General features: G+C 40.5%; 1 protein-coding gene across 19 annotated transcripts in view; it reads right to left on the reverse strand.

Moving 5' to 3' along the window:
- dst (dystonin) overlaps positions 1 to 21,310 on the reverse strand; it is a 617,802-nt gene that overhangs the window by 348,695 nt on the left and 247,797 nt on the right. For all 19 annotated transcript variants that reach the window (XM_087979186.1, XM_087979173.1, XM_087979215.1 and 16 more), the window contains 2 exons: positions 9,537 to 9,703; positions 201 to 313 (listed from right to left, as the gene is read on the reverse strand). In XM_087979186.1, coding sequence (XP_087835312.1) covers positions 201 to 313; positions 9,537 to 9,703 — 280 coding nt within the window. The remainder of the gene's footprint in view (positions 1 to 200; positions 314 to 9,536; positions 9,704 to 21,310) is intronic.

Consider the following 21,310-nt stretch of genomic DNA (forward strand, 5'->3'; position numbering starts at 1 on the left):
AAATAAGGATCACTTCACTTGAGCATCAACTCAGCCATGAAACACTCAGAACACTCCTTGTGATGCATTTCGTTGTATCAGAGATTACATCAAAAACAGACAGCGCAACTAAATATTCTTCCGATCATAAAAAAGATTTTTATTTTTCTTAACACTCAAATTCAAGCTGATCATGTTTATGAAACACCCAACAAGTTTACCTTCTGGGTCCAATAGCCTTGTGACACCAAGCTTTTCAGCTACACCAAAGGCTTGTTCCAAATTGCTCACGTTACTCTGAACGGCTACTTGACTCATATCTACCAGGTCCGGCCTGTAAATCAAAACAAGACATTAGATGATGATCAGACAGCTTTGAGTAATGGTTGCAGTTATACAGGACCTTGGTAAGGTCACATCTTGAGTATTGCGTGCGGTTTTGGTCTCCTAGTCTGAGGAGGGATATTCTTGCTATTGAGGGAGTCCAACGAAGGTTCACCAGACTAATTCCTGGGATGGCAGCACTCACATATGAGGAAAGACTGAATCGATTGGATTTGCATTCACTGGAATTTAGAAGAATGAGGATGGGATCTCATCGAAACATATAAAATCCTGATGGGACTGGACAGGCCAAAAGCAGGAAGCATGTTCCTGGTGTTGGGGAAAGAACTAGGGGTCACAGTCTAAGGGGTAAGCTATTCAGGACTGAGATGAAGAAGAATTTCTTCACTCAGTTGTGAACCTGTGGAATTCTCTCCCACAGGAAACAGCTGCGGCCAGTTCCTTTGATATATTCAAGTGGGAGCTGGACATGGCCCTTACAGCTTAAGGGATCAAGGGGAATGGGCAAAGGGCGGGAAATGGGATGCTGAGATTGCTGATCAGATATGATCAGCTAAGTGGGGTGAGGTGGCGAATGCAATGTAAGCTTATGAATGACACAATCATTGGCCTGACAGTGAGGAAGAAGGTTTTAGGTTACAGGACGATATAAAGTGGACTGGTTAGACGGGCAGATCAGTGGCTGATGGAATTTAACCCTGATAAATGTGAGGAAATGGATTTCAGAACAAGTCAAAGAAATACTCAATGAATGGCAGGACAATAGGAAGTTCAGAGGAACAGAGGGATCTTGGGGTGCTTAACTGCAGAAGGTGGCACGGCAGGTTAATAAGGTACTTAAGGCGGCCAAGGAACAGAAGTCTCGACGTTTTGGGCATAAGCTCTTCATCAAGAATATGCTGACCATATGCTTCTGGATTAGTGGTGCTGGAAGAGCACAGCAGTTCAGGCAGCATCCGAGGAGCAGTAAAATCGACGTTTCGGGCAAAAGCCCTTCATCAGGGATAAAGGGAGAGAGCCTGAAGCGTGGAGAGATAAGCTAGAGGAGGGTGGGGAGAAAGTAGCATGGAGTACAATAGGTGAGTGGGGGAGGGGATGAAGGTGATAGGTCGGGGGTGGGGGGGAGGGGGGAGTGGATAGGTGGAAAAGATGATAGGCAGGTAGGACAAGTCATGGGGACAGTTACCAGCTCAGCACTGTCCTCAGATGCTCCTCGGATGCTGCCTGAACTGCTGTGCTCTTCCAGCACCACTAATCCAGAATCTGGTCTCCAGCATCTGCAGTCATTGTTTTTACCTCGTTGATCATATGCTTCATCAGCTTATGTTCAAAATATCGACGCTCCTGCTCCTTGGATGCTGCCTGACTGACTGTGCTTTTCCAGCACCACACTCTTCGACTCTGATCTCCAGCATCTGCAGTCCTCACTTTCTCCTACTTAAGAAGGTGTAAGGGATGCTTGCTTTATCAGTCGAGGCAGATTGAAGATTAGGGAGGTTACACTGGAGTTATATAGAACTTTGGTTAGGTCACAGCTGGAGTACTGTGAGCAGTTCTGGTCACTTCACTATAGGAAGAATGTAATTGTACTGCAGGGGATGCAGATTAGATTTATCAAGATGTTGCCTGAGATGGAGCATTTCAGCTATGAACAGAGGACGAATAAGCTCAGAGTGTTTTCTTTGGACCAGAGAAGATTGAGTGGCGACTTGATTGAGGTGTATAAAATTATGAGAGGCAGGATAGATAAATAGCAGCTGTCCCATAAGAGTTGAAGTATCAACAAGGGGCACACTGATAAGGTGAGAAGGAGGAGGTTTAGAGAGTTGTTGAAGAGAAATGCTTGCACCCAGGGGGTAATGGAGGTCTGGAATGCATTGCCTGGGAGGGTAATTGAGGTGGGAAACTTCAATCGTTAAAAAGTACTTGGATAAGCACTTGTTGTGTCATAACATTCAAGGCTGTAGGCCAAGTGCTGGAAAGTGGGATCAGTGTAGATTTAGCATAGTTTTAGCGTTACAGACTCAGTGGTCAAAGACCCTCTCCTGTACTGTTTAATTATATGAAAATAAGCGCAACTACTTTAGATAAATCAAGGCAATGATTCTGGAAAGCACAGATACAGTCTGGGCTTTAACTGAAAGGTTCTCAACCTTATCCTAGAACTTACTATTGTGATGAACAAACAGATTAAATGATCATTGTTAATGCAATCTAGATGTACCTGTTGTCATACTTCAGTTACTAGTTTTTTAATTCGGCCTTTCATTATTTCATAATTAAACATTTGCTGTTTAGACACCTCTCAAAATCTTTCATCAAGTTGTACAATTTGGCAACGGAAAAGAGAATGAGTCAATCAACACAGTCATCATCATTCTGGGCTCACCGTGAAAGAAAGAGCCTGAGAGATGGAGGGTGTGGATTTGGAAGAGTGCACGAGCAAGTGCGTACAGTGGGGGTGCAACTGTGGGAGAGAGAATAGGGTATGAATGTGAGACGCGGAGAAAGCAAGGCTGTGACAATGTGATAGGCAACACAGAGAGAAAGAGAGAGAAAAAAAAAACATAAGGGGCCCATTGGGAGAGCCTGTAGTGAGGACACTGATAATAAGTATACACATTTTCACAACTCCAGAACTTCAACTTTGGAATCTGCAGTCCAGTTCAGGAAAGATCCTACATCTAGATCATGTCTGAAGCCAGAGCTCCCGAGTTATCCTGTAACAAACGTTTGATTAAATTGGGTCTGCGCTCTTGGGAGTTTACAAATATTAGTGATAATCTTGTTGAAACAGAAGTTTTAAAAGGGCTCAGCAGTTGTGCATATTGACTGTTTCTGCTGGTTGTGAAATCTAAAGACCAGAGTCACAGTCTCAGGATGAGGGATTGATCACTTAGAACTGAGATGAAGAAAAATTACTTCACTCAAAGGGTTGTAAATTTTCAGTCATCTCGACAGCAGAAGGTGGATGCTCCATAGGTCTAGGAACTACTAATGCTACTATTTCTTATGTTCTTTGATACTGCGCTGTCTACATCAGAGAGTTTGCTGATTACTAGAAACTTAATTTGGATCAGCCATTTAAATGGCAGAGGTTTGGAATTTTCTGGCAAGGAACTCAACTCCTGACTCTCCAAACTCTTTTGAACCATCTACAAGACAGAAGTCAGGAATATGATGAAATAATCCTCATCTGTCTGGATAAATGCAGTTTCAAGAAGCCCAAAAGCGTTTAGCACATTCGTCAAAACATCTCTAATTGCCTAAATGTGCCCCAGAGTACATGCTGGAGCCACAGTACTATCTACAAAACTCACCACAGTCAGTAAAAGCTTCTTCATTCACACCTCCCAGACCCTTTCCCTACACGTCCAGGAGTGTTGCACTTTTGGAGATACTGTCTTCTCATTAATCCAAGGACCTGTCTACCCTCTCAGACAATTGTTGAAGATCCTACACCATGTTTTAAAGGACATTAAAGGAATTCTCCCCAGTGTTCTGATCTGACATCATTCCCTCTTCATGGGAACTAACAGTCTAGTCATTAATTAAATTGTCATTTGTTGGGAGCTTGCTATGCACAAATTAGTTGCCCATGTTTCCCACATTATAACTTCAAACACTGGCTAATAGAAGTGTGTTCAGTCACTCTGTGGTCACAAAAAGCACCACATAAATGCAAGATACTTCCTTTTAGTCCTCTTACTTTATACTTACGCAGGAGAAAGCTGACTACAGTGAATGGTCTCAACCAAATGACTGGAATCAAACAGTGAACCCAATATTGGTCAGTGGAATGTCGTGTTGCAGCTGTACAAGACATTGGTTAGACCACTTTTTGAATACTGCACTCAATTCTGGTCTCCCTGCTATAGCAAGAATGTTGTGAAATTTGAGAGGGTTCCAGAAAAGATTTACAAGGATATTGCCAGCGTTGGAGGGTTTGAGCTATAGGGAGAGGCTCAATAGGTTGGGGCTGTTTTCCCTGAAGCTTTGGAGGCCGATGGGTGACTTTATAAAAGTTTATAAAATCATGAAGGGCATGGAAAGGGTAAATAGAAAAGGTCTTTCTCCTAGGGTAGGGGAGTCCCAAACTAGAAGGCATAGGTTTAAGATGAGAGGGGATAGATTTAAAAGGGACCTAAGGGGCAATGTTTTCATGCAGAATGTGATGCGTGCATGGAATGAGCTGCCAGAGGAAGTGATAGAGGCTGGTACAATTACAGCATTTAAAAGGCATCTGGAAGGGTATATGAATAGGAAGGGTTTAGAGGAATATGGGCCAAATGCTGGCAAATTGGGACTAGACTCATTTAAGCTATCTGGTCAGCATGGACAAGTTGGACCGAAGGGTCTGTTTCTACGCTATACAGCTCTATGACTCTATAACTAAAACTGAGCATTCCAAAGCCTTGGCTGCTTTCACAAATTTTCACTTGAACAACCTGAAATCCAAAGCTTAAATCAAGGCTGGTAGGTCATGGTCACTGAAAAGTCAAGTAGCACTTGTTATTAATTACATCAGAAACACTTCTTCATGAGCTCCATTATGGGAACTGTGGTCACAAATGTAATGTACCTCCCAGCTTTAATCAGGAGCCTGTTTGAACAGGCAATGAAGCAATTAGATGCAACATAAATAAATATTTGAGTGCTGTGCCCAGTCAAGGTTCAGGCAGGTTTGAGCACATTATAGCAAAGCAAAAGCCTCCACCTGTCACAAAATTACAGAGAGTTTCAGTTGCTTTGCACAACAGCATTTCATAAAGGGAACATATAAACACCTTCTACAAATAAAATTCAATGGTTGCAGAAGGAAAACAAAAATCATTCTCATGAGCAAAAGCAAAATAGAACATGGCAAAACAGAAACAGAGCTTATGTCCTGACGAATGTTCACTGGACCTGAATATTAACTCTGCTTTCTTACCAGCAATAGTGCCAGACCTGCTGAGGTTTCTGAGCAATTTCTGTTTTTGAACAGAATTTATGTACTGTTCACAACTATATGGCCTCCTTTGGAAATGTTGTCAATGTAATTAATAAAGCATGACAAATAAATTGCACACAGCATGATCTTACAAACACCAATGAGATAAGTGACCAGGTAATTATTTTAGTAACGCCAATCGAAGAACAAATGAGGACAATCACAGAATTCCCCTGCTCTCCTTCAAGTAGTTTCATGGCATCTTTTAATGTCACTACAGGACAGAGAATTCCTATGAGTTTTTGAAATATGGGATCGATAAAACTCTTTTGCTCATTTTGACATCAGGGAGGTTTTTTTCCCAGAACTTTTGGGTGATTCAATTATGAAAGGAAAGGCATTTCCTTCATTCTTTATATGGGCATCCAATAGGAGAGATTATGGAAGATTGTAGACAAATACACTGGATACACAAATTAGTAAAGTGGACGAGATGATGAATTTTAAAACAAAAAGGTAAAGGACACAGGAGTTACAATTCCCACAGTTAGCATCACGGACCTATGAAAGAATCACAAAACTGGGCATGAGCATGGCAGGGGAATGATAATACTGGAATTCACAGCATCATCAACACAGAAGGCAGCTACCCTGTTCCTTCTGCCTATACAGGTTCTAAGGAAGAATTCTACTTGTCTTGGATTATATATTCTTATACAACTCAGTTTTTGAAACATTATTACTGTATTTGCTTCCACTGCAATCTGGATCACAACAACTCTCTAAATTTTTTTTAAAATTACATTGTTCCTCTTAAACCTGCCCTTTCTGGTTATTGACCCATATGACAGTGGAAAGTTTCCTCAGTTATTCAGTCAAAACTGTTCATGATTGTGAACAAATCAATTAAATCTCTGCTTAACATCCTCTACTCCAGGGAGAACAAAACCTTCCTTCTCTAGTCTCTCCAAATAACTGAAGTCCCTCATCCCTGATCTATTCTATTAAGTACGTCTCTAAGGATTTGATAGCTGTCCTCAGGTACAATGCCCTGAAATGGACACAATATTCCTGCCCAACTGGTCAGTTATAACTACAACAGTTTTCCTTCACTTGTTTCACAAACCATAATTCAATGACATAAACTGCATTGGAACTTTTATGCTTTTGTGACATTAGCATGTAAGAAATACCCCAACATTTCAGTTACAAAACAAATAAATTATTGCCTGCAAAACACTTTCATGATGGCTTGATTCAATTTTTCAAACGTTCATCAAAACGAGGAAGGCTAACACTTGGACAATACTGACTTTGAGCACTCCTGGCTGAAAGCTCCAAGGTTAGTCATAACAGATTTAAAGATGAAGCATATTGCACTTGTAATCATTCAGTCTGCACATGAAGGAAATCATCAAATCACTTATCTCAATAAGGCTGGAGGGAGCTTGATACACACAAATGGTCTGCTATGTTTCCCCTGAGTGACAGGTTGTAAAGCAATTTGGGACATCCTGTGGTGGACCTTTACAAATGGGAGACTTTCTTTAATTTATGGGCAAAGGATATACAGGCTAAAGAGAAGTATGTTCAATAAAAAGAAACATCAAGGGAAATGAATGCTTTCCGAACAAAGAGACAGAGAGAAACGTGAGATAGATCAATAGGGAAAAAGAATTGAAACCACTGCAAGATTCCCTTTTACAATAAACTAGATGAATTTCTCCAAGGAATTGGATCCAGGGCTATCAGCTGCAGAACTGGGTTCAGGCACATAATTCTTTGAATTTGCATCACATATAGATAGGGTGGGTAAGAAGGTGTTTAGCAAGCTTGCCTTCATTGCTCAAACCTTTCGTATAGGAGTTGAAATATTACATTAAAGTTGCACAGAATGTTGGTGAGGCCTCTCCTGGAGTGCTATGTCTAGTTCTGGTGTCCCTGTTGTTGGAAGGGCATTATTAAACTGGACGTTATAAGGAGAGGCTGGATAGGCTGGGACTTTGTTCACTGGAGCATAGAAGATTCAGAGGTGGCCTTGTAGAGTTTTATAAAATAATGAGGGGTACAGATAAGGTGAATTGTAGGTATCTTTTCCCTAGACTGGGGGATTTCAAGACTAGAGGTCATATTTATTAAGGTGAGAGGAAAGAGATTTAAAAAAGACATGATAGGCATTTTTTTTTTACACAGAATGGTTCATGTGTAGAACGAACTTCCAGAGGAAGTGGTGGATGCAGGTACAGTTACAACATTTGAAAGACATTTAGGTAAGTACATGAAAAAGGAATGCTTGGAGGGATATGGGCCAAGGGCAGGCAGGTGGGACTAGTTTAGTTTGGGATCATGTTCAGAATGGATTGATTGGACTGAAGGGTCTGTTTCCGTAATGTATTACTCAATGACTCTATAAGTACACTAAGAAATGTGTTGGAAGGTTTGGAATGTTTGTCAGGATGAGCCATTGATTGTCTTTTACACAAAGTCTGACAATATTGGTCTTTGTCAGCTATGCAACATTTCAAGGTTTGTATACAACATTTTAATGAGATTAATGCCTGACAACCATTTCTTGTGGGTCTTACATCAGGTAAAATCTGTATCTTCAGTGCACACACCCAGGCACAAACAATTACTTCAACTGCAATCATACCAACAACGTCAATCCTAAGACCCACAAGTTTCCCAACCATGATAATTTTACATTCACAATGGTTGATTCTGTAATAAATGGGTGGACCCAATTTATGAAATTCTATCCTATCTTTGTCATACTTCCAAAACATAGAAGATAGATACTGAAAGAATGATTTCCCTTTTGGGACAGGCTTTTACTTGGAGACTCTGAAGAGGTCATATCAGACTGGAAACGTCAACTCTCTTTCTCTCTCTGCAGATGCTGCTAGACTTGCTGACTTTTTCCAGCACTTAGGGTTTTAATTTGGATTTCCAGCATGCACAATATTTTAATTTTACTGAACTACGAAACACAATTTAAATATTCAAAGGCCTCCCATTTAAGATAAAGATGAGAAAAGTAATTGTCACTCAAGATTGAGACTTTGGAATTCTCTTTCTCAGAAATAAGTTGAGTTTTGGGCCATCAAATACTTTTAAAGTCCTTTGAGTTCAGAAGGATTGTGCACAAATCCTTTGACACAAGTACATCGGAAAGAGAGAAAAATATACAAATTTCAGTTCATGAATAGTTTTCTGGGAGGAAACCCATTACAACAGAAAAGGACACAGAAGTGCTGCTTTTATTCTGTCTCTAAGGTGGAAGAGGTCAGTACTGGAGGAATGCAGAGATCTCAGAGGGTTTGCTTGTAGGCTGCAAAGCTTGGCAGCATTGGCACAGAGGAATTTGAAACAAGAGAACTATACAATGTATAGTGCTGGTGGACCAACCATAAATATCCGTCAACAAACATGGGATGTGGATGAATAGGATGTAGTCCAAATTATGATATGGTCAGTAGACGTTTGGATGAATATTTGTAGAGTGTCATAAGATTAAGGTTGACAGTGGAGACAATCCAGAGTAAGAATAATGAACTGAGAAAGAGTTAACACTAAACAGGACAAGAGCAAAGCCGAATATGATAGACTGGAGCAGAAAGGTTGGTGGGAAAACAGGAGATAAGGAGGAAATATTTAATATTCATTTGTGTTGCCACTTGCTCTAGGACTATGAGTCAAGATCTAGAAAATGGGATTTATATAGTCAGATCAAATTTGCTAGATCTCGGTTGGAGTATTGTGTACAGTTCTGGGTACACTGTAGGAAGGCTAGGAATGCATTGGAGAGAGAGTGCAGAAGTCGATTATGACAATGATTTCGGAAATGAGAAACTTCAATTATGAAAACAAATTGGAGAAGCAGAGACGAAGAGGAGATTTGGCTGGAGTTTCCAAACTCATGAGGGGATTAGACATGGTAAATAGGGAGGAACTGTTCTCTCAAACAAACAAAAAAAATCAAGAATGAGAGGGCACAGGTAGAAGGTCATTTGCAAAAGGAACAAATAAAATGCTTTTTTTCACACAGTGAGTAGTCAGGTTCTGAAATATGCTGCCTGGAAGTGTAGTGGATGCAGATTCAGGCATTAAAAAAAGCATTCGATAATTATTTAAATAGAAACAATAATCAGACATGTGGGGAGAAAGGCAAGAGATTGGTACAGTGCAAAGAACTGATGTGAACATGATAAACTGAATTGATATATGAGGATAAGCAGAGCATAACAGTACATGCCTGCTAGATAGGTGAAGCTAGTACCTGTATTTATGAATGATTGCATTAAATAATCTGCCATCTCTCCAGCATGAAGTGAAGTTCTCACATCTGACTCCAGCGTAGCCCTCTGCTGCCTGTTGTGACCACAGTAACAGCTTCTCCTTGGCTGACATGTCCTCAGACTCCCCAGTAACATGGATGTCAGAGATCTGAAGAATAAAGACTGAAGTTAATAAACAGCATCCACAATGAGAGTGAGCGAAGGCAAAAAATTATGATTTGTTTTTGTGACAATGAATCATGCATACACTATAATGAAAAGTGGCAAATGTACTGCAGCCTGAGGGGTAGAAAAATAAAAGCATGTTTTAAAATCTACATTGAAAAGGCAATGTTTTAAAGCCACTTCAAACAGGTGGAATAATAAATAAACTCCTTTTGAGTAATTCATACACTCTTTAGATCATGTTTATTAAGCTCTGTATCATTGTCTGCTGTTATGGCTTCTGCAAATTATATTTGGTCATTATTTTAAACACTATTTTAAAAAGTCCTCTTTCTCATCTCTAGATTTTATGTTTCAAGCACAGTTCCCCCCAGATGAAATATCACCCATGCCCCACTTCCATCCCAGATGTAACTAGAATCCTTGACTTCTATTCAGGTGACCTCTACAAACAACCCAAGATATGGCACGGAGAAAGTGATTTTGCAGATGCTGGAGATCAGAATCAAAGAAAGTGTGTTGCTGGAAAAGCACAGCCAGTCAGGCAGCATCCAAGGAGCAGGACAGTCGATATTTTGGGCATAATCCATTCATAAGGAATGTCGACTCTCCTGCTCCTCGGATGCTACTTGACCAGCTGGGCTTTTCCAGTGCCACACTTTTTGACTAAGATATGGCAAGATGGTCAGATCAGTAGAGGAATTTAATTTTGTAAGGATATTTAAAAGGCATAGAGCTCAACTATGAGAGTGGAACCAGAGGAGAAAAGACTTCAAATTATGTGGACAAACGGAGATCATTCCCTTTTGAGCAAAATTACAAAGTACTTCGATAAAAACACAGAAATTCTTTGCACTGGCAGGACAGTCTATAATGAGGGAAGTGTGACTTGAGATAACCACTGAAAGACTGGTGACAGTAAAAGAAGGTGAACATATTTCATACAACAAATTGCTATTTGTCTAACATTTGGCCTTGGCAAGTTCAACATTAATTTTCAAAAACAAACTGGATCTATATTTGACTAAGGGAAAAGAAATGACAGGACCAAATGGAAAGTATAGAGAGATGGAGTAATTAGGCAGCTTTTTCTGAGAGACAGAACAGGCAGAATGAGCTGAATGGCCTTTTCATGTGCTCTAAGATTCGTTTAATTCCACAGACATGAGGAATCTACTCAATTGTTGAGTTACTCAGAGGCAGGTGCTGTCCAATTTACTGAAACAAAAATCTCACTCCCTGAAGCAAGTGACCAACAGTGAAGAAAACTGTGGCAAAAGTTGGATTCACATAAATTACAATGGGTGCAGAAAACCTGGCAATAGCCCAGCTTGAAGCAGCTGGAATGGGCATGACTCTTGTGAGATTTTGGGGAGTTCACTCACAACCGCAGTGTAAACTCGGAGGAAAACCCAAACAGGGAGTGTCTGAATGAGAACATTCCAGCAAATTCACCTCTGACACTCATGGTGGGTGGGGACCAATTGATCAAAACACTCTGATTAATACCAATTCTTCTGGAACATGGATTTTAAACAAAAATAGACCAAGGTCCCGCTCGTCCTTTGACCATGCACACAATAATGAAGTTACTGATGAACGACAGCAATCAATCTTTATCAATGAGTCTAAAATATACCCAGACAAGAGGTGTGGGGGAACCCCATGGCTGAAAATTTAGAAACTGGGAGGTCCAACCTCACTCATTCTTCCTGAACAGATTGTCCTTAACTCAGGTCAAGTTTCACATTACTCACATACTGTCTTCCAATTTTCAGAAAGAAGTCAAATTTGAACAAATTCTGACAAACACTGTCTGTCTTCTCCTTAGGGAATCTGTTTTGCAGTTGACCACTTGTTAAATACCAAAATCTACTTTCTTAAAGATTACCTTTTTGGCAGCAAGGTGTACCTCTAAGAGCAAATCTTTTTTCCTGTTATTCTGACCAGTCTCTAAACTCTCACTTCCAACATTATATTTTGGACGACTGATATAGATTTACCTGTGTTGCGAGCTTTGAGCATGTACAACACTTCTGCTGTTGTGATTTACATCATCCTCTTCAAGTTTGCAGGCATGAGTGTGGTTTGAAGATCTTCTGAATGTCCAGTTACTATTAGAATCATAAAATCCTTACAGTACGGAAACAGGCCATTCAGCCCTTTGAGACTCACTGACCCTCCAAAGACCATCATACCTAGACCCAGCAGTCTCCACCCTATCCCCATAACCCCTCATTTCCTATGGATAATCCAATTAAAGTGCACGTATGTGGACTCTATGGGGCAATTTAGCATGGTGAATCCACCTAACCTGCACATCCTTTGTCAGTGGGAGGAAACTGCAGGAACTGGAGGAAAGCCACAGACATGGACAGAACATGCAAACTTCAAGGATTCCATGCATGTGGTGAATACAGCCCTCAACTCTTTCTGACCCATTTTTCACATGTTATGACCTTCCACATCACCAGGCTCCCTACTGTTATTCCAGGTTATCCTGCCCCATCAGTCATCTTCAGCTTGATGTCATGACCACCCATTCCCTCCATCTTATCCTGATCCTCTCCTTTATCACCCCGACAGCTCATCCCTCTCCAAAATCACCTTCCCATGTAATCGCTGTGACATTTGCACTTTGATCTCCTCCTCCTATTCTCTGTCCAAGTCCTCAAACACTTCTCCCTGGTGAAGTAGGCAGTTGCTGTACTTCTTCCAATCTATTGTATTTGCTGCTCACAATGTGATCTCCTCTACATTAGAGAGGCCACTGGACATGAACAACCTATTCACTGCTTCACACAGAATCCTGCTAAATGATACCAGATTGTGTAAGAACTAAATCCACTGTCTGAACAGATATGTACCTTTATATTGCACATTCATTGACCCCATTGTACTTTGTCACAAACCATCCATGAATCAAACCAGTTGAATAAAACCAACAGACTGACAAGCTCCTAGCATCGACAGTGCCAGCCATGACTCACCTGTCTTGGTACTAAAAACCAGATACTCCAGGCAAAGATAAAAAAGCAAAAGCGCCATAGTCTTACCAGACCATAGGGCTGCTTTCTCATTAGAGAGAGATGACTTGAAGTTGAACCAAAAGTCACCACACCTCAGACAAGGGGAGAGGTTTAGAAGGAAAGCTCTTCATGGTAACCTCTGTCAGAATGGGAACTAACTCACACCATTACTCTGTTTTGCAAACTAGCCATCCGTCCAAACCCTCCCCAGTTAACATAGGGCAGTGCTGGGAACAACCCATCAGAAAAACCATAGTGGGACTTTAAAAATATATATTTCAATACTTTGTTTTATAATTTATAAAAGTTTTAAGGATGGAAAGGAAAAGGTTGTTGAACAACCAAGTCAAGAATTACCCGAACAAACTACTTAATTTTTAAATTGGCTTGGAATGGTGAAGTACCCTGAAGGTGGATATGCCAAGTGAAAGTGTGGGGTGTGGGGTGGGGGTAGTTAGAGCAAGGAGGCACGTGATGAAATTTCCAGGAATGCATCAATTAGAGTTCTCAACCTGACAAAGTACGTTCCAGTGAAATGGCCCCCAGTCAAAGTAATCAATGCAAAAGCTGGCAGGAGGATCCAAAAACAAAAAAATGCCTTTTAATCTAAATTACAAGGAATTTCAGTTTCACCGATGCTTTGTGCCAGAAAGCTGTAATTCTATATTCCTTTCAGAGTGATGGCTGATGAACCTCGCTGTCTGAGCTGATGTATAGAGAGAAAAACAGAGAAAAGAAAGAGAATAGAGAGGGAGAAGTATAGATGTGGGGGGTGCGGGAAGAGAGAGATGGGAGGGAGAGGAAGGCAGGGAGAGAAACAGAGTGCGAGAAGGGAGGGGAAAGAGACAGAGAAAGAAGGGATGGAGCGAATGGCGAGGGGGGGAAGAGAGCGCGAGAGAGAGAGAAAGAGAAAAACCCTTAGTAAACACAAATTCAACCTCTCAAAAGGTTGAAACTTGCCTTAACATTCCAAGAAATGAGATGTCATAGTTTTGCATATCAGAACTGTAAGGGATAGGGTATCAATCATTCTGCGAGCAAAATGCATATGTGAAACTGTTTTTTTTTGTTTAATCCAGTATAGGTAGCACTTCCCACCTGTACAGACTAGAATTTGCGCAAGTGCGGAGTGACTTCATGCCTCTGCCAAAATGGTGTTGCAACATGAAATTTATTTGTAGAAAATCAACTGTACTTGGTGTACAGGTTGGTTTGACAAAATCACATGACCTAAACCATTGCTGCACCTTAAGTTTTATACAGTCCACGGCAATCATTAAACAAATATTATGTGTAACACGGCATCAGAAACAGTGCAGCTGAAAACGTGGATTTTCAGAGTAAGTGAACCAGCTACTGAAAGATCCAGCAAGGAAGAAAAAACAGCAGACAGAAACTTCATTCAACTGGGCAAGTCAAAATGACTGTGAAATTTCCTTCAATGCTGCTGTGGAATTGCAATGAGAAAATTAATTACTTTGAATCTCAACAGGAAAACTGTTAACTGTTCAGTTAAAAACCTGACCAGAGAGGATTTGTGACCCTGCTATCAGTGCTAAGGATAAAGTAACTATGTTTCCAAGTTTGAGACACTCCCACTGATGGATGACACTTCCATATTTCCTGTCAAGCCCCCTCAAAATCTTGTATGGCTCCATAAGATCAACTCTCATTCTTCTAAATGTGAATGAATTTGTTCTTGATAGGTTAACCCCTTCAACTCTGGAATTGGTATAGTGGCTACCTTTTGAACTACCTCCAATGCCAGTAAATTCTATATTAAATAGAGAGACCAAAACTATACACAGTACACAGGTGTAGCCTCACCAACACCTTGCGTAGCTGTAATAAGACTTCCTTACTTTTAAACACCCAACCCTTGAGAACTGAAAACCAATATTTCATTCATATTCTTCACTATTTTTTGCACCTGCATGTTTACCTTTTTATGTTCAGTAGACAAGAATGTGCAGATTCCGCTGCACTGCACTTTTTGGACTCTCTCTCCATTTAAACAACAGTCTGTCTTTTAACTTTTCCTACCAATATATATGACCTATGCTACATCAAACTTCATCTGACAGTTTCTTGCCCAGTCACTCAACCTATCTATATCCCTTTGCAGATTCCTTCTGGCCTCATCACATCATCACTTAACTTTTCTATTGTCAGCAAGTGTGGAAACATTATACTGTGCCTAAGTAATTCAATTCCAAATCCTTAATATATCCCTATACTTGAGTACACATGACAATAAAACCCTAACTTTAATTTAAATCCAAACCTAACTAATAAATAATTGATGTCCCACCACTGGTCCTTGTGGAATTCCATTAGCTATTATGTCCAATCTGACAGAGACCGATTAATCTCAACTCTCTGTTGTCTGTGTGTTAACCGATCCTCAATTCATGCTCTCACGTTAGCTACAATACCGCAAACCCTTATCGCATGCATTGATCCTTCGTGTGGCACCTTATCAAGTGTCTCCCAATAATCCAAATATGCTACATTGATTGGTTCTCCCTCATCAATGCTGCTTGTTATATTCTCAAAGAGTAAGCAAATGCGTCAATCATGACTTCCCTTTTACAAGGCCATGTTAGCTCTGATGCGATGTTATTTTTCAATGTTTGCTGTTTCTTCTTTAATAATGGGACTCTACTGTTATCCCAATGACATATGTTAGGCTAACTAGCATATATTTTTGTGCTTTCAGTCTACCTCCCCTTTGAACAGAGGTGTCGAATTGATGGTTTTTCAATCCAAATGGAACCTAGAATATTTCAACCAATGCCTCCACTATGTCTGCAGCTACTTTCTCTGAAACTTTTGGATACAGCCCATCAGATCCTGACCACTGGTCCATCTTTAGTCCCATTAATATATCAAATGCTATGTTCTATGTGAGAGAGACTGTTCAAGATTTCTCCTCCCACTATTACACCTTGTTTACCTGATATCGTTGGGATGTTTATAGCATGCTCCACCATGAAGACCAATGTAAAATACTGTTTTAAATTACCGGCCATTTCCCCGTTTCCCATTCTCAGTTCCCTAGTTGCATCCTTCAAGGGTCAGCACTCACTTCAGCTCCTCTTTTTATATTCCCAGGGAAGCTCTTCTTTGTTTTTTTATTTCTTACCAATTTACTTTCATAATCAGTTTTCTCTATTTCTAACACATTTTTATCATCCACTATGGATTTCCAAAGAAATTCTCAATCCTCTGGCCAACCACTAGATTTCATCACTTTAAAAGTCTTAGTTTTTCTCTTTGACCATTTCTGTAAACCATGGATGGCTCATCCTTGTCATCAAAGGTGTTCTTTTTGACTAGAATAAATTTTTGTTAAGCATTATAAGGTATCTCTGTAAATGTCTGCTCCTGCTCATGCACTGACATTCCTCCTAGTCTATTTTCCCAGCCTGTTTTACACAACTCCTGCTTCATATCTTTGTAAAGGTCTTAACTGATTGCAGAAGGACAGTAGCAAGTGAATATGTGTGTCAGATTGGTGTTACTAAAACCAGTGTCTTTGAGCTATGTAGGAATGACTTGAGATGGTAACCCAAAATGTAGCCCTCAGAAGTGTGAGGCTGTACAAAGGATTGATCTACACGTCAAGAGAACAAATGAAGCTGACAGTCCAATATAAAGATCTAGAGTTCCAGAATTTGGACAGTAGGCAAAATCTACTGAATAAATTGGCAACAGTTACCAGAGCACTCTCCATTGGAACAACACTCTTTAGAAAAGGGAGATAATCCGAGAAGCAAAATCTTAATTAAATAGCCAATATCAGCACACACATACAATCCATTTACAAGATCTGCCTGTTTTAAAGACCTTATATCAATGTACAAACATTTGTGAAAATGGGCAGACAAGCGTTAAGACACCGACATATTGATGAATGAGATTTTTCTTTTGACCATATGTATAGAGGAACTTGAGTAATTTGCAACGTCAAATGAAATTCTATGAAAACTATTTTGTTCTTTTCATGAAGAGAGATTTTTGGAGAAATACAATTGTACTTAATGTATTGGTTGGATTACTGCAGTCACATAACTTCTGGTTGACCTGTAAGCACATTTGTGTGCAGTCTGTGACAGCTGTTCAGTATACCATTTATAACATAATCCATAGTGTACCTTTGAATCCAGCTAAAAATCACACAACACCAGGTTATAGTCCAACAGGTTTATTTGGAGGCACTAGCTTTCAAAGCGCTTCTCTTTCACCAGGTGGTTGTGGAGCAGGACCATAAGACACAGAACTTATAGCGAATGATTACAGTGTCATGCAGCTGAAATGATAAACCTAGATTAAGTCTTTCATCTTTTAGAATGCGTTTGCTCGTTTCAGTCCTTAAATATGTAAATCCCAGAATTAGTTCTAAAAGGTGAAAGACTTAATCTAGATTTGTCATTTCAGCTGCATGACACTGTAATCCTTTGCTATAAATTCTGTGTCTTATGGTCCTGCTCCACAACCACCTGAAGAAGAAGCAGCGCTTCGAAAGCTAGTGCCTCCAAATAGAACTGTTGGACGATAATGTGGTGTTGTGTGATTCTTAACTTTGTCCACTCCAGTCCAACACCGGCTCCTCCAAGTCATGACTTCGAATTCAGCATCCATCATTCCTGTTGGGGTGAGAGAATGGTGGAGAGGGGAGGTATTTCAAACACGCTGCACGTTCAGCTGTGCAGCTTCCTTCAATCAGAGACAATTTTGAAACTTGGGATTTCAAAAACATGACACACATGGGCTTTATGTGATTTGTGCAGAAAACGTCTAACCTGACTACAGGTCACTGGAGACACAATGAACCCTTAGATTGTTAAGAATAGATATGCATTTGTACAAAATTCTATAGAACTGCCGACAGCATTGTCCATCTGTCAAATTCTTTCAATTCCTTGTTTTAAGCTTTGATTGATAAAAACAGCCAGATCAGAAAATAAAAGTTAGTGCTTACAATTTCAGGAAATGGTTGCTGACCCAAGTCTGAAAGCTACATTGTAGGTTTATTGGTGTTATTTTGGGAGGTGGGGGAATAGGTAGAAAGGTCCTAAGACATGATTTGCAGATAAGAAAGTTTCCCCAGATCTTCAGAAGAATAATTCTCCTTTACCAACCATATTTTGCTGTTTGTGGGGACTTGCTGTGTGATTCAACTGCCTCCTAAACTATGGCTCAGAAGTAATTGTTTGCAAAATTGTATTGAAGCATCTGGGGACATGATATACGAATTCTTCGTTCTACACTAAATGCACGGATTTATTTATGGGAAGCCAGTAGGTGAAAAGGCACGGTTTTCACAGTGAATTATTTGCTTCACTTATTTGTCCATTAGAAAATTCCCCCTTCATATTTTACACTAAACTTACGTCACGCAATGCAAACCATTTGGCCCAACTGGTCTACGTCAGTGTTTATGTCACACATGAGCCTCCTTCCTCCCCCCCTCCTTCAGTTAACCAATGCAGCATGTCCTTCTATTCCTTTTCTCCTCTTTCAGCTTCCCCTCAAATGGAGGTACACTATTCACCTCAACTACTCCATTAAACAGGATATTACACATTCAGGTAAAAACAATGACTGCAGATGCTGGAAACCAGATTCTGGATTAGAGTGGTGCTGGAAAAACACAGCAGTTCAGGCAGCATCTGAGGAGCAGGGAAATTGACGTTTCGGGCAAAAGCCCTTCATCAGGAAAGAGGCAGAGTGCCTGAAGGGTGGAGAGATAAATGAGAGGAGGGTGGGGTTGGGGAGAAAGTAGCATAGAGTACAATAGGTGAGTGGGGGTGGGGATGAAGGTCAGGGAGGAGGGTGGGGGAAAGTAGCAAAGAATACAATGGGTGAAAGGGGATGGGATCATACCACCCTCTGGGTAAAGGCAGCCTGCACCTAGTGGTAAAAGTGCAGAAGAATAAGGATCCAGTCGGCAAAAAGGTTAGAATGCCGGGTTGCAGAATGAGAAGCAGAGAAAGAGAACATTTTTCATTACGTTAACCAGAACGTGAGATCAAAAATTTATCACTCCTCTCCTCATAAAGATAGATCGAACTGATTACATGATTACAAGCCAGTGTCCGATCTTTCCAGCAGGCTGAATTTAATTTCATTTTGATATTGATTTTGTTTCTAATGCTTTTGGAGGACATGACTGTCGTTAGTATTCACTGTCCTTCAGAAGGTGGTGGTGGCACCTTGTCCATGAATGGCTCATGCACAGCTTGACTGGCTTCTTCAGAGGGCAAGGGAATGGGGGTAATGTATCAGTTAGACAGGATTAGCACCACAGGCTTTCTTCCCTAAAAGATAATCACATGCCTGGAGTATTTTAACAGCAGACTGACAGCTTCACAGTCACATTTACTGAGGGCACTTTTAATTTCCACAGCTTTTGATTAAAGGGACTCAAATTCTTAAAACTGGCCTGCTGGGATTTGAACATAAGGCTTTCTGATTACTCATAACATCACTATTACCTCAACACATCACATCTCACAGCTCTAAATGGATCACATTACTCCTAAAATGAATGCTAATAATTATTTTGTGGGATTTGATCTTAATCTATTATACAGCCAGAGTTTCACAGGCGACCCCCATTTCTCTAAAGGGTTTTACTGTGATACTATTAAACAGAGTTAACAGGATTAAAATAATTCACTTTAATTTTCAATGGTGACACACAGAATGACACCATATGCCTTAAGGCACATTACTCTACTGAATGTATAAAAAGGTTGCACTAACTCTCACTCCTGATTCCCCCAAAAGTCTGGAGTTTGGATTAGTATGTGACATCATCCAAAAAGGAATAATTGCTTTAAAAAAAACACATTAACCTTACAGTAAACTGGCACTGAAATAGATGCCTACAATTCAATTGAGTTTTCCTAGACACCATGCTGATCACATAATGAAATCATGACCATGTGAGACAGACTAATGTGGATGATGGTGAGTTGGGTGGGGCAGGGAGGGGTGGAAGCAGAATTCAAGTCAATGGCTGACCATGGTCATTAACCCTCTGGGGTTGTTGTGACTCCCTGCAGTGATTGGTGGTTAATATCCTGGACACTGCTGCAAGTGGTCCATGTAAAAAATATTTAGCATCATGTCTAAAGAAAGATTAAATTTGTTTTTTCTTAAACTTCAAATTATTTTTAAAACTCATAAATGAAGCAATAAGGTGAAGCTGTTTCAGAACAGTTGGGCCAGTGGTTCATGCATGGAAAGACCCAGAGTCAAGAATAACTCCAAATCTGAGAGAGATGTGACCATACGTCATTTTGGTTTACACACTGCTATAAATTCTTCTTGTTATTTTGGATACTAAGAGTATAGATATGAAGAATAACACCCATAGAGATGTGTAACATAGAAACAGACCCTTCAGTCCAACTCGTCCATGCCAACCAGATATCCCAACCTAATCTCGTCCCACTTGCCAGCACCCGGCCTATATCCCTCCAAACCTTTTCTATTCAGAGACCCATCCAGATGCCTTTTAAATGTTGCAATTGTACCAGTCTTCACCACTTCCTGTGGCAGCTCATTCCACACACGCACCACACTCTGCATGAAAAAGATGCCCCTTAGCTCTCTTTTATATCTTTCCCCTCTCACCCTAAACCTATGTCTTCTAGTTCTGGACTCCCCCACCCCAGGGAAAATACCTTGTCTATTTATCTATCCATGCTCTTCATGATTTTAAAAACCTCTATAAGATCACCCCTCAGCTGCTGACGCTCCAGGAAAACAGACCCAGCCTATTCAACCTCTCCCATATGCACTTAAGTTACCTAATCTACCCAGACTGATCATTTCAACATGTCAGTGAAATGTGCAACTGTCTCTGGAATACAGCTAACATTTTCTTGGCTAAAGGACAAAATTAAGTAACTTTGATTTTTTTTACTGGAAAGAATGCGGAGTTTATGTGAGGACAATGACTTTGGTGCTACACAGTAAGCACACCCTGTCACCATCAAATAGAAAGTTCCCGGGAGGTGTGATCGAGAGACAGAGGTGGACATACAAGGAAGAGAGAGTGAGTGAAAGAGAAACAGAATGGGAAGAGAATACAAGCAAAATAGAGAGAGAGAGAGAAAGAGAAGTTGGGGTAATTCGGGAGAGAGACAGGGATTGCGCAGAGACACAGGAAATGAGGCAGAGAACCTAAGGAGGGCAGAGAGACTGGTGATTGGGATTGGGGTGGAAGGGCGAAGACAGTGCCAGACGGCAGAAAGTACAGAGAGGCAAAGGAGGGATGTAGGGAAACAGGAAGGGAGGCAGAGACAGAGAGTGAAATAACTCCTCAGAGGCCAGTATCTCGTCATTTAGTCATCTGTTATTTACAGACAAATAGTGCTTGACTTTAGTACTGAATTATTCAGAGTCAGGCACTAGCAAATCAGTATCTCTGACATTCACTGTTTATATCTGTCAGCCAGGGCTCTCTGACTGCACCAGACTAACTGCCCCAATCAGGGAACTCATATTCTATGATGTCCACCTGGCTGACTTTATTTCAATGACTA

The sequence above is a fragment of the Chiloscyllium plagiosum genome, unplaced genomic scaffold, assembly GCF_037043375.1.
Source record: "Chiloscyllium plagiosum isolate Xiang-an unplaced genomic scaffold, Cpla_swu_hap1 HiC_scaffold_3, whole genome shotgun sequence".
NCBI classification, from domain to species: Eukaryota; Metazoa; Chordata; class Chondrichthyes; order Orectolobiformes; family Hemiscylliidae; genus Chiloscyllium; species Chiloscyllium plagiosum.